At 41.1% G+C, this 14,185-nt stretch overlaps 1 protein-coding gene across 1 annotated transcript in view; it reads right to left on the reverse strand.

Annotated features, from left to right (window-relative positions):
* Window positions 1-14,185, reverse strand: part of FSTL4 (follistatin like 4) — an 860,919-nt gene that overhangs the window by 204,141 nt on the left and 642,593 nt on the right. Inside the window, exon 5 of the mRNA XM_040405485.1 lies at window positions 2,488-2,654. Coding sequence (XP_040261419.1) covers window positions 2,488-2,654 — 167 coding nt within the window. The remainder of the gene's footprint in view (window positions 1-2,487; window positions 2,655-14,185) is intronic.

Consider the following 14,185-nt stretch of genomic DNA (forward strand, 5'->3'; position numbering starts at 1 on the left):
GAAATGAACGAACATTCCATTCATTTCTATGGGAATTCCAGAGATATCCATGTACAGCACTCGGCTGTCTCCGGATTTCCCATAGAAATGAATAGAGCGCCCACACACGTACGACCAGCCACTCCGTTCATTTCAGGGGAGCTGCAGGGGATATGAGGCCCCCCATTCTTGTCATCCTGTGGATAGGGGATAAGTTAAAATAACCAGAATACTCCTTTAATCCTAATAAACAAATATTGTCACGGACGTACTGGGACATATGGACATCCCCGCGACAGTGAGTGGCAGAAGATCTTTGAGACTGGCAACACGTAGGTTTGATTTGACATGTTTACCTTGTGGATTAATAGACGTCTGTGTTTCTGGTACTGGCCACACCCTTAACCTCCAGGTGTTGCAATTGTGGTCATTTAACTTTCCCAATTTATAGTTGTTTCTCCCACAATGCTGTGCGGTTTATAGCTTCAGTTGGACCTGTGGATATCTGGTGTTTGGATCTCGGCTGAGTTCTTGGTGCTGCCATAGCTTCTTGGAAGTTATGTGTTACCTTTCACTTTGTATTTTGGCTTTTCTGTGTGTTGCATTTCCTTGTCGTTTTGTATTAGGCCTTAGGGAGACTCCCGTTCATCCTTCCTTTTGGAGGAACAGGTTGTCTCATTTATGTCATTAGGGTTAGATAGGACTTTAGGTATTCCTGTGTATGAACTCACCTACCTCTGGGGTCTGTTCATACTGGTAGTCAGTCAGGGCTTTGATTAGGGTTTTCACTAGGAGGTGTCCATCTTCCTTCCCTAGTTTTCAGGCCTCATTTCCTTTCCCCTTTCCCTCCTATGTTCGGTGTGGGGTTTCCCTCCCACACTATAGCGTGACAAGTATTCCATCCATTCTTCCCTCTGAGCCTTGTGGCAACTCAGAGTCTATCCCCCTGAGGGATAGTCTGTTCCCTGTTCAAACTCCTAGAACACTTCCATAAAAAAATACATTTTAACAACCTATATGTGAATATTTTATGTATTTTGTTCTATGAAAAATGGGTGCATGGTTTTCTGGACATCGTTTTTTGTAGTCACACCATGTATTCTAGTTCCTGTTTTCGCTCTTTAACTTCCTCCTTTGTTTGGACTTTTAGTTCGGAAACTACCTTGCTTGGCTTCTTCAATCAGACCATCACTGAGACCAGAGAGAGCTCCCTATAATGACTCAGTTAGAGCAATACTCTTCTGTGGGCATCGTTATCTAGGCCTATCAAGAGAACTGTCATCTCAATCCTATCCCTACAATTATATTGAGCATTACTCTACAGATAACACTACAGCAGCAGTAAACTGACAATTGGTTCCCTATTTATATAGGAATTTTTCTTTAGCAGACTGCTACAGAAGGATAATATTTTCTATTTCATTTCAATGGTATAGTACTGCAGACATTCAAAAAAAATTATTTCAATGAATGTTGGGGGGGAATCTGAGGGTAATATTTGAAGTCACTATTGCGGGAGTCTAGTACTTTGCACCAAATTTACCAAATATCATATGATGTTTGTTAAATCTGGTGCATATTTAAACCTAACATTTCTGTGTAGAAAAGCTACTCCAGTTGTCGTACTCCACCCTCTTACTGGAGTGAGTTTGCAACTTTTTTGGTGACTTTTTAAAAAGTATACCATCATTAACCTCTTCCATAAAACATAATGAATACAATAATTAACACCTTCCCTGCCATAAGTCACAAGGAATACTGACACATCTTCACAGCCCTACATTGCCAGGGATACTGACAGTAACATATTTGCTATCATAGACCACCAATGCTGGCACTTATCCTTTCACTGCCCATGAACACCAAGAATTTGACTGTCATAGACTTCCAGGGATACAGACATATCCTCTTCACAGCCCTAGACCACCAGATAATAACCTTCACCTTCAGACCTGGATGTTCTTAATGTGGTTTACCTTGATGCTATATGCGGATTATGAGGAAGCTGTACATTAATACTTTTTGTAGTTTGTATTGCTCAGCTTACAGTACAACGCATAGTGCTCAGACCCCTAACTGCCCTGCTCAATGGCCCCATCATTGCTGAGGTGTCATTCCTTTATTCCTACTAGATTTTATGAATGAATTGCTATTAGCTTTCAGTAAGGGTACAGAGGGGGGGTTACAAGTTTTGGTGTGTCCCTGCCCAGTCTGAAAATAACAGCACTGATTGGATAGAGTTACCAACTTCTTACCTCCCCTCTGTACCATTACTGCAGACTGCTAGCAATTCATTCATAACTTCTAGTAGAAATAATAAAGTATTGGCACAACATACAGACATAAGAATGGATGTTCCAGAATTGTTATCACATGGGGAATGCATGAAGTTAATAAAACACTCATGGCAGGAGTGGTGAAAGGTCCTCTTTAAGGCTAGACACTTGCTTAACCTAAATATGTACCATTTTTTTGAATGCTGAAAATTGTAAAAATATTGTAACTTACATTTATATCTTCCAAATCTAAGAAGTTTAATATTACTCCATTTCGTTTCCAGATGATGGGAGGACGTAGCGTTCCATAAATTGCACAGGTTAGCACAGTACTTAATCCAACAGTTACAGTAGTCATGCTGACCTTCTTATCTGGATCAAGAGTGAGCTGGACAACCTCTAAAAAGAAGGAGAGGGACATTTTAGTATGAAGTTCTAAGAGTTATTATTTCAGGTGGAATAAGGAGAAAATAGGAGTTATCTGCTCTTCAACTAACAATTGTAAAATGTCCTTCATGGCAGGTTATATGAGGACACGTGACCGGCATAGCATATAATCATATTTCTTCCTTTACCGGTATGACAGACACTACTCATCCTTCAGACTCAAATGTGTGTTTCAGAGTTCTGGATAGTGATGCAGGATTCATCAAACTTCAATGTCAAATATATTGTACTAAGCTGAACCCAGACATATCCCCATTTTCACCCAGGCTGCCCCCCTAATATGAAATGAAATGCTCCTATGCCCTGGGCTAATATATTTTTTTTGAGATACAGTGATGTTCCAGGCTTTCCATGGGTAAAGCTAGGTAAGGAGGCTTCCGACTAGCAGTAAGCCCGGTGACGTCAATGTAAAACAGCTAGGGCAGAGATAAGCCTTCAGTGTCAGGGATGTCACCAGCAACACTGCTAGGTGGAAGCCTCCTTGTCAGTACTTGAACCCAGGGACTCCTGTGTTCCAGGTGGCAGCTCTTCCAACTGAGATATTCAGCTTTCTGGACAGCTCTTGTGCCTCTTGTTCTTTTCCCGCCTCCCTGGTTTGCTCCACCTTGTTCTCTGATTGGACAACCTATTTAAACCCAGCCTTGCACTTCCTGCTTTGCGAGATTATTGTGCTCTCAGTCTGTAATCAAGCTACTCTCTCCTGTGCTGCTGTTAATCCCAAAGCTTAGAGATGAGCGAATCGAAGCTGATGAAGTCGAATTCACTCCGAATTTCAGGAGAAATTTGATTCTGAACGAATGCCAATTTCCTTGCGCTTTGTGCTAACGAATCCAAATTTTTCCTAGCATGGCAGCTAGCCAACTGCAATGGCGGCTACACGTGTAAATGGGGCAAGGAACTCTGGGAAGGCGGGATGACCCATAATGCCATGTATGCAGCCAATCAGCAGCCAGCCCGGTGATGTCACAGCACTATAAATACGGTGGCCATCTTAGAGTATGCCATTTACTATCGTACTTTGTTCAGGGACAGATATGTATGCAGGCGCTAGGGAGAGTGAAGGAAAAACTAATTGTTAAAAAAAAAAGGAGGAAAGAAGCGTTTTACTAGTGCAGGGAAAGGATAGTGAGACGTGTGCAGATGCTAGGGAGAGTCATAGGAAAATCCTCATTGTGAAAAAAAGTGATTTACAAGTGCAGGGAAACATTACTTGGGGATCCAGATAGTCTTATAATACAGCTCTGTCATTCCAGCAATTAGTTATTGGGGTGCAAGTGCTATGTTGAAAAGCCTTTAGTGGCTTTTATCTGTGGAAAAGGATAAATATATATGCAGGTCACTTTTGCTGTTAACTGCGCTAATGTCATTTAGTGGCCTATTTAAATACAATACGAGAAATATTTACGCAGGTCACTTTTGTTATTTACGCTAAAAGCATTTATTGCCATATTTCTAGAGAAAAATAGACTAAATTCATATTTGCTGTTACTTGCGATAAAAGCGTTTCTTGTCATATTTCACTACAATGCGAGAAAAATAGACGCAGTTCACATTTTGTGTCATTTGCGCTAAAAGAGTTTCTTGTCATATTTCACTACAATATGAGAAAAATAGACGCAGTTCACATTTGGTGTTATTTGCAGTAAAAGCGTTTATTGTCATATTTATAGAGAAAAATAGACTACAGATGAAACTCAAAAAATTTGAATATTGTGCAAAGTTCATTTATTTCAGTAATGCAACTTAAAAAGTGACACTAATATATGAGATAGACTCATTACGTCCAAAGTGAGATATTTCAAGCCTTTATTTGTTATAATTTGGATGATTATCGCTTACAGCTTATGAAACCCCAAAGTCACAATTTTGAGGTACCCTTTGCTCAGGGGATATGGATTAATTAGCTGACTAGAGTGTTACACTTCGAGCCTAGAATATTGAACCTTTTCACAAAATTCTAATTTTAAGCTGCATTAATGCAATTCCTTTTAATTAGCATTACTGAAATAAACTAGACTTTTGCACGATATTCTAATTTTTCGAGTTTCACCTGTAAGTTCATATTTGCTGTTATTTGCCCTAAACGCGTTTATTGTCATAACTACAATATGAGACAAATAGATGCAGTTCACATTTGGTGTTATTTGCACTGAAAGCGTTTCTTGTCATATTTCACTACAATACGAGAAAAATAGATGCAGTTCACATTTTGTGTTATTTGTGCTAAAAGCGTTTATTGTCATATATTTAGAGAAAAATATTTGCAATTTGCTTTTTCTGTTATTTATGCTGAAATCGTTTCGTTTCCAATTTTAAATCCTTTAGTAAGAAAATAAAAATATATTTGGCAATTTTAGGTGTGTTTTAATTTGCTTTTAATGTAATTAGTTCAGCTAAAAGTATGTCATGTAGAGAACGGCCAGGCCCTGCACAGGAGAGTGTCAAATGCGTAAAAGATTCTGGCGCAAGCACAGGTCGCAGCAGATTAAGGGGGCGTGGCAGCAGGGGTTTCTTCCCGAGGCCTCAGGTCCACATGTCAGATAGCGGTCGTGTCTTGACCAGCAACCCAGCTGTTCTTGATTGGTTGACTGGATCTTCGACTTTATCGCAAGTGACAGCAGCACCAGCAGCCTAAGTCTAGAGTCACTGATGAGCAGCTTTCTTCACCCGCATAGTGAAGAAACAAAACACCAGCAGCAGCGGGTAGACCTGGAGCAGAACCTGAACCAGCAAGTGGTCGCATACTTTGACAGCACCCTTCCAGCCGTCATAGAAGATGCGCTGGACTACTGGGCAGCCAAACTGGATTTGTGGCTGCAACTGGTCAAATTTGCCCTGGGAAAGCTGTCCTGCCTGGCCAGTAGTGTGGCATCAGAGCGGGTGTTGAGTGCGGCGGGGGCCATATTTATATAATTCAAATAGTCTAGTTACCTAGACTAATAAACTCCCGTTTCTGGTCATTATAAAATATAACATTTATTTATTTCATTATTAAAAATATAACATAGAGCGGGAGAGTGAAGGAAAACTTTAAAATTCTAGGTTTAGCAGGATCACTGAGCAGAGTGAAGGGTTAATTTCACCCATATACTCTGCATACCCTAGCATATATCCATCCACCTTTAGTTCGGCGGTATATTTCCCTTTTATGGAATTTGATGTTTAAGGGTCACCTAGTGGTTATCGATCATTATTTTCTTTATGTGTCTCAAATATATCTCTCCACCACTGGTGGTCGCGGTTCGGAGGAGTCTGCAGATACTTCTCTCCGCGACAGGATCCCTGCCTAACCTAATCTAAAAATTAAAGGCTAGAGCTCCCCCAACATGTTTCACCACTGTAGCGTGGCTTCATCAGGGGAAAGGAGCTACTGTCAACAAGAATGCTTTCCCACGGTGTTCTTTTATCCTCTATGGGTGGGTCATTATAGGTATTGCAGCCAATCGCTGCTCAAGCATTCTGATTGAGGGTTTGGTGGCCCAATAAATATATTCGTTGCTATATTTACGTCATATCATCGCGTCCAGTATGCGGTACTGCGAGCTGCGCATGCGTCCGAACTTTTCATTTGAAATCGGAAGAAACGATGCTACTGGGCATGCGCGTACACTTAGAAAATTTATTTTTGCGGTCGCATCTAATACCGCGCATGCGCATGAACTTATAGTTCGGCCGTCAAGAGGTGACGTATCTCCGGACAGCTATACAGACTACGCATGCGCCAAAACTTTTCAGTCAGTAGATAAAGGGACAGTATTATTGGGCATGCGCATACACTTAGAAAAAGCCTAGTTTTCACTGTGTGATCGCAAAGTGTATCTTATCGCTATGTATTGCGCATGCGCACACACTTATAACTCGATAATTACAAGATGTATTGGACGGTCCAAACTGCGGTAATATGCACTGCGCAAGCGCTATGACTTTTGGAAATCACAGCTAGTGGAACAGACTTCCTGAGCATGCGCATGCACTTAGAAATTTAAGCCCAATAATTTGGGTGATGCGGTCACATCTTATATCCATATCTACATTTTACGCATGCGCATAAACTTATAGTTCAATGATCGGGAAGTAACATTGGAGCGCTTGCGCCCATACTTGATGTTTTCAGGTATTAATCGTTTACTTATTTTGACCTGTGTATTTAGCATGTATTAGGTTCTCATGATTTCTCAGGCTGAGGAGTGACATTACTAGATGTATGTCTATCCTCCATTCCATTCCACATTTAGCTAAATACACTTCATGTCCCACAGTACTCATGAACTATCACTGGGTACATGTTGGTGCTCTTACAAATTCTTCAAGTTATGGTTTTTTCTCATTTTTCTTTTTCTTTATTGTGGATAGGTGCGCAGGTTCCATAGTTCCCTTCATCCTTCTTCGTTCCGAAATTACTGGACCCAATCAAATAGCATTCAAAAAAAGGTCAGAGGCCACTTACCTTTTTCTTCCTATATATGCCATATTTGTTCATTTTATATAATTGTGATATTAATTTATTTCTTCTAAGGTACTCTCCTATTTTTTTATATAAAGGCTGTGAAGGAAAACCCTTCATTAAGGCCTTGTGGACTCATCGTCTTTAATCTATGAATCCAGCGCGCCTCACTCTGTAGCAGTTTTTTATCTAGATTCCCACCTCTTGGTCCTAAAGATATTTTTTCTATGCCCCAGAATCTAAGAACGGAGCTCTTATTATTATGAGCCATATTTACCCCAAGAAGAACTCGCCTGTCCACCTAAAATGTGTAGAGACTTACTTTTGTTAGGATGAATCAGGCGTGGATCAGCCAGGATTTCCACCCACCAATGCTTGATGCTTCAGATTAGATCATCCATCTCCACACTATGTCACCGTGCCACTCTGTGGTATCATGCTGCTGCTGCTGTTTTTGCCATTTCCACACTATGTCACCATGCCACACTGTGGCCTCCTGATTCTGCCATCTCCACACTATGTCACCTTGCCACTTTGTGTCCTCCTGATGCTGCCATGTCCATACTATGTCACCTTGCCACTCTGTGGTATCATGCTGCTGCTGCTGCTATTGCTGCCATGTCCACACTGTCACCTTGCCACTTTGTGGCCTCCTGATGCTGCCATGTCCACACTATGTCACCTTGCCACTCGGTGATACCATGCTGCTGTTGCTGCCATCTCCACACTATGTCACCTTGCCACTCTGTGGCCTCCTGATGCTGCTGTTGCTATCTCCACACTATGTCACCTTGCCACTCTGTGGGCTCCTGATGCTGCCATCTCCACACTATGTCACCGTGCCACTCTGTGGCCTAATCATACTGCTGCTGTCACCTCCACACTTTGTCATTGTGCCACTCTGTGGCCTCCTGATGCTGCCGCCACATCCAGACCTTGTCATTGTGCCACTTGGCGGTCTCCTCATGCTGCTTCCACCTCACCACTATGTCAAAGGGCCACTCTGTGGACTTCTCATGCTATTACCACCCTCCCCACTCTATGATATGGTTGCTATTGTCCTTGTTTGGCCTTCTTGTTTGGCTGTCCTTGTTTGGCCTTCTGATCGGTCAGAAGAATGAGATGCACAACGGATCCTGTCTGTGTAGCAGGTGTAAGGCCTGTATGGTCGCAACAGAATTGGCTTATGATTTGGTAGCCAAAAGCAGGAGTGGGTACAAAACACAGAAGACATGCAAATATTACCTTCACGTGCCATCTCTGTTTTAGATCCACTCCTGTTTTTTGCATTACCAATAGTCATGGATTACTGAGCAAATGCTGACCGAGTGAAGGCGTGTGCTCTCCAGACAGGATCCATTTTTTTGGGGGGGTTATTGTTCTGACGGTTCAGAGGAAGGGAAAAATAATCAGTGACTTTAACACAAACTTACTGCTGACACCCTCTCCACTCTGTCGGGGGGGCTCTACTTGTATAAGTGTTTAATAGAACAGGTTCTGTAAACATCTATGTGGAATCAGCTGACAAGGGTTTAAAGGGAGTGTGCTTCTTTTTTACGCTAACATCGACCTGTAAGGCTGAGTTAATAATTTAGTTATTTGGTCAGTTTTGGCCATGTGACTGCCCAAATAAGTGAAGTGTGCAGTGATTCTAAGAGCGACGCCTGTCATCTGCATGTCATACTGACTGACAGTATTATTTCACTACCCCAGCACACTCCCTATACGTGTTACTGCAAGGCACAGTGTTCTACACCCATATAAAGGCTCTATGCAGCCTGGAAATAGCCATTTTATATTGCAATTTGTTGCAAATATAGTAGGATCGAAGCAAATTTTTTCAGAAAATTAGGCGAACCGGCTGAATAAAATCTTTGAGAAATTCGTTCATCTCTACTGACGCTCATCCTGTGCATTGCCACTGGCTTCCTCCTGACTATGGTATTTGCCTACTTTTCTAATACTGACACTCATCCTGTGCATCGACCACTGGCTTCCTCCTAACTACGTTATCGGCCGTGCAATTACCTCAAGTAGTCACAATAAAAGACTCCGAACCAGACTCGGACCGTTACAGAATAATCTCGCCCAAAAATGGAGTCTGTTGTGACCACCTTAAGGCAAAAAGTGGCTGAGCTACAAGAATTTGGTTCTACAAACCTTGGTGCTGGAACAACAACAAGAAATAATTTAACTGCAAAAACAACTTCTGGATATGCGCAACTCAGACTCAGATTTAAATACCTGTATGCCTCTGCCATCAAAGTTCAGTGGGGATCGTCACCATTACCGAGGATTCCTTAATAGTGATGAGCGGCAAGGGCAATTTTAAAATTTGCGATATTTTGCAAATATTTTGTAGAATATTAGTCATATATTCGTAAATTCAGGAATTCGAGAATATATTCTTGATTGCGAAAATCGGCAATGTATTATTCACGTAATGCGTGCAAAATACCGGCGTGAGTCACTTATGCTACATTTTCCAAGCTGGTATAAGTGTCCTGAGACTGGAGAAAATGGTTGACACGGCAGAACATTAGAATAGCTTTATATGCAGATAAAGTGCTCCAATATATTTACGCTTGTGAATTTTCGGCAATTAATGATGCGCATATTTTTTCGCAATACATGCAACTTGTATAGTAAGGGGCAGGCAACTTTTCTATTGGTTGCTAGGGATGTTTCTAAGCTGTGACAAAGCCTTCTCACTGGCCCACAAGCTAGAAGAAGGGATGATCACCTGATGTGTAGTGTGTTAAAAAAAGCACTATATAGCACTATATTCTAAATATTCGCAAATTCTCAAAGTGCCGATATTCGCGATAAAAATTCGCTTTTTTTATATTCGCGCTCAACACTATTTATTATCAATCTTCTGACAGATGAAGCTCTTGCATGTGCCTTCCCTTAGGTGGAAAAAAACTGTGACCTCCTCAATGATTTAGATAGCTTTATCACTGCTATGGATCAAGTTTTTGATGACCCTAATCGTTGTGCCTTAGCTGAGACCAAATTGCATAATCTTCGACAAGGAAGTCGCTCAGTTGCTGAATACACATCGGAATTTCGTCGTTGGGTACCTGACACCACATGGAATCTAGCAGCCCAAAGGAGTCAATTTCGATTAGGGTTATCAGAGCTAATAAAGGATGAGCTTGCCAGAGTTGAGGCTCCTGATAATTTGGAGAATTTTATTCAACTGAGCATCCGTATTGATCAGAGACTTAATGAACGTAGAAAAGAGAGACTGTAGATATTTGGAAACAGACCCACCTACTCCTTCAGTCACTCAGCATTAAACACATAGCAAAAGACTGAATCCTTACCTGAACCTATGCAGATTGATGTCATCTGAAAACCTCTTAGTGCGGTGGAGAAAGAGAGGCACCGTACAGAAAATCTGTGCCTCTATTGTGGGGGCTCAGATCTTAATGCCATTAACTGTCCCAACAAGTTTCAAAGGTCTATAGCTTGCACTAGTGCTAAGGCAGATAGCAATTTTGAACTTTCAGAACTGCCAGATTCAGTTAGGGTCCATTCACACGTCTGTAGTGTATTGCGGATCCACAATGCACCCGGCCGGCACCCCCATAGAACTGCCTATTCTTGTCCGCAATTGCGGACAAGAATTGGACATGTTCTATTTTTTTCTGGAGCTGCGGACCGGAAGATTGGGGGAGCACTCCAGGAATGCGGATGCGGACAGCACACTGGAGCTACTTCCTGGAGCTACTATTCCTTTTGGCAGAATTTACAATCTCTCTGAACCAGAATTAAAATTGCTCAGAGAATACTTGGATGAAAATTTAAAGAAAGGCTTTATTTGACCTTCCTCATCCCCAGCTGCGGCACTTTGTTCTTTGTAGAAAAGAAAGACTCAACCTTGAGACCATGCATTGACTACAGAGAACTAAATAAGATAACTTAAAAATCGTTATGCTCTTTCCCTAATTCCTGAGTTGCTGGAAAGACTCTGCTCTGCTAATATCTTTACCAAACTAGATTTAAAAGGGGCCTATAATCTCATACGCATTCGTCCAGGGGATGAGTGGAAGACCGCCTTTAGAACTAGATATGGACATTTTGAGTATCTGGTTATGCCATTTGGCCTCGCTACCACTCCTGCAACATTTAAAAATTTTATTAATGATGTGTTTCGAGACTTTTTAGACCAATTTATTGTTGTGTACCTTAATGACATCCTTATATTTTCAGACACCTTGGAGGAACATCGCAGACATGTTCAGTTAGTCTTGGAACGTCTACTGGAGAATAATCTTTATATCAAACTGGAAAAATGTGAATTCGAACGAACAAAAATCTAATTTCTTGGATATACAGTTGCAAGAAAAAGTATGTGAATCCTTTGGAATGATATGGATTTCTGCACAAATTGGTCATAAAATGTGATCTGGTCTTCATCTAAGTCACAACAATAGACAATCACAGTCTGCTTAAACTAATAACACACAAAAAATTAAATGTTACCATGTTTTTATTGAACACACCATGTAAACATTCACAGTGCAGGTGGAAAAAGTATGTGAACTCCTAGACTAATGACATCTCCAAGAGCTAATTGGAGTGAGGTGTCAGCCAACTGGAGTCCAATCAATGATGTTAGTGGAAAAAATGGGTTAAAATAAAAAATTTGGCAAAAAAATGCAATTCTCAAATTTCATCCCCATTTGCCAATAACTCTTGTGCAACACCTAAAGGGTTAACAAAGTTTGTAAAATCAGTTTTGAATACCTTGAGGGGTCTAGTTTATAGAATAGGGTCATTTTTGGGTGGTTTCTATTATGTATTCCCTCGCAAAGTGACTTCAGACCTGAACTGGTCCCTAAAAATTGAGTTTTTGAAAATTTCTGAAAAATTTCAAGATTTGCTTCTAAACTTCTAAGCCTTGTAACATCCCCAAAAAATAAAATATCATTCCCAAAATGATCCAAACATGAAGTAGACATATGGGGAATATAAAGTAATAACTATTTTTGGAGGTATTACTATGCATTATAGAGGTAGAGAAATTGAAATTTGGAAATTTGCAATTTTTTACAAATTTTGGGTAAATTTTGTATTTTTTTATAAATAAAAATGAATTTTTTTTACTTCATTTTACCAGTGTCATGAAGTACAATATGTGATGAAAAAACAATCTCAGAATGGCTTGGATAAGTCAAAGCGTTTTAAAGTTATCACCACTTAGAGTGACACTGGTCAGATTTGCAAAAAATGGCCTTGTCCTTAAGGTGAAATAAGGCGGTGTCCCAAAGGGGTTAAGGAGATATTTAGGTTGCGTAGAATTCCTGACAATGTAATTTCAGATAGAGGTTTTCAATTCACATCAAGTTTTTGGAAGAACTTCTGTACAGCTTTAGGAGTTACAGTTAATTTGTCTTCTGCTTTTCATCCTTAGTCCAATGGCCAGACGGAAAGAACAAACCAAACTCTTGAACAATACCTCCGCTGTTTTGTTTTCTACCTTCAAGATGATTGGGTGAACTATTTACCAACATCTCTAAGTCTATACTTTGCTAACTCTGGCTTACATCCAGTATTTATTCCTAACCTACCTTTTAGTACACCTATTCCTGCTGTTACTCACAGACTAAAGAAATTGCAAGAAACCCAGAGGAAATTAACAGAGATGCTACAAGAAGCCCAAGAAGACTATAAGAAAGCAGCTGATAAACATTGCAAAGTTCATTCTACCTTTAAAGTTGGTGACAAGGTTTGGTTATCTACTAGAAATCTAAAGACACATTTTCCATCTCCGAAATTGGATCAATAATCCATAGGACCTTTTCAGATTTCTGCACAAGTTAACAAAGTTACCTTCCATCTCAAACTTCCCAACAGATTGAAAATACACCCTGTGTTCCACGTGCCACTGCTCATGCCATTCAACGAAAACCCCATTCCAGGGAGAAGTCAGCTGCCTACTTCACCAGTAAAGATCCAATAGGAAGAAGAATACATTGTTGAGAAGATTTTGGATTCTAGAATTTTCAGAGGTCCAGTGCAATATCTGGTGCAATGGAAGGATTATGGACCAGAAGAGAATTCATGGGAACCAGAAAACAATGGTCACACCCCTAGGCTTACAAGGGAATTTCATCACAGACATGCAGAGAAACCAGCTCCTAAGGTGTCCAGTGGCCAACCTGAAAGGAGGGGACCACTGTCAGGCCTTGAACCCAGGGATTCCTGGGTTCAAGGCAGCAGCTCTTCCAACTGAGCTATTCAGCTTTCTGGACAGCTCCTGTGCTCAACTGAAGCCTAGTTCCCTGTGCCTCTTGTTCTGTTCCCGCCTCCCTGGTTTGCTTCACCTTGTTCTCTAATTGGACAACCTATTTAAACCCAGCCTTGCACTTCTTGCTTTGCGATATTATTGTGCTCTCAGCCTGTAATCAAGCTACTCTCTCTATCCTGCGCTGCTGTTAATCCTGATGCTCATCCTGTGCATCGACCACTGGCTTCCTCCTGACTACGGTATTTGCCTACTCCTCTAATACTCCTCTAATCCTCTAATACTCCTCTAATACTGACGCTCATCCTGTGCATCAACCACCAAGACTCCGAACCAGACCCGGACTGTTACACTCCTTCTAGCAGTGTAAAAATATAAACAAAAAAGCCCTTGCCCTGCGCGATACAGCACAGGGCAAGTGAGAGCATTGGAGCATGAAATACTCCGATGCTCATGTCAGGGGGGCTGCCTGGGTGAAAATAGAGATATGTCTGGATTCAGCTCTGGTAGAGAAAGAGTTGGTCAGCACTCCTAGTCGCTGAAGGTGGTGCTCAGTGGTTATTCAAAGTCAGATATAGTAAACCACGGCACTGAGTTGTATTGCAAAGTAGTGAAGATTCTTTATTCCATCCAACATTATAAAAAGCCATTGGCCAATGTTTTGGTCTAACCTAAACCTTGTTAACGGCCGTAATTTTGGCAGCATGCCATCCTCCCTACAGCTACTCTGCATCAGGGGGGGTTGAAACAGGACACGGTGAACAAGGTCTAGGTTGGACTAAA

The sequence above is a fragment of the Bufo bufo genome, chromosome 1, assembly GCF_905171765.1.
Source record: "Bufo bufo chromosome 1, aBufBuf1.1, whole genome shotgun sequence".
In the NCBI taxonomy this organism is placed as follows: domain Eukaryota; kingdom Metazoa; phylum Chordata; class Amphibia; order Anura; family Bufonidae; genus Bufo; species Bufo bufo.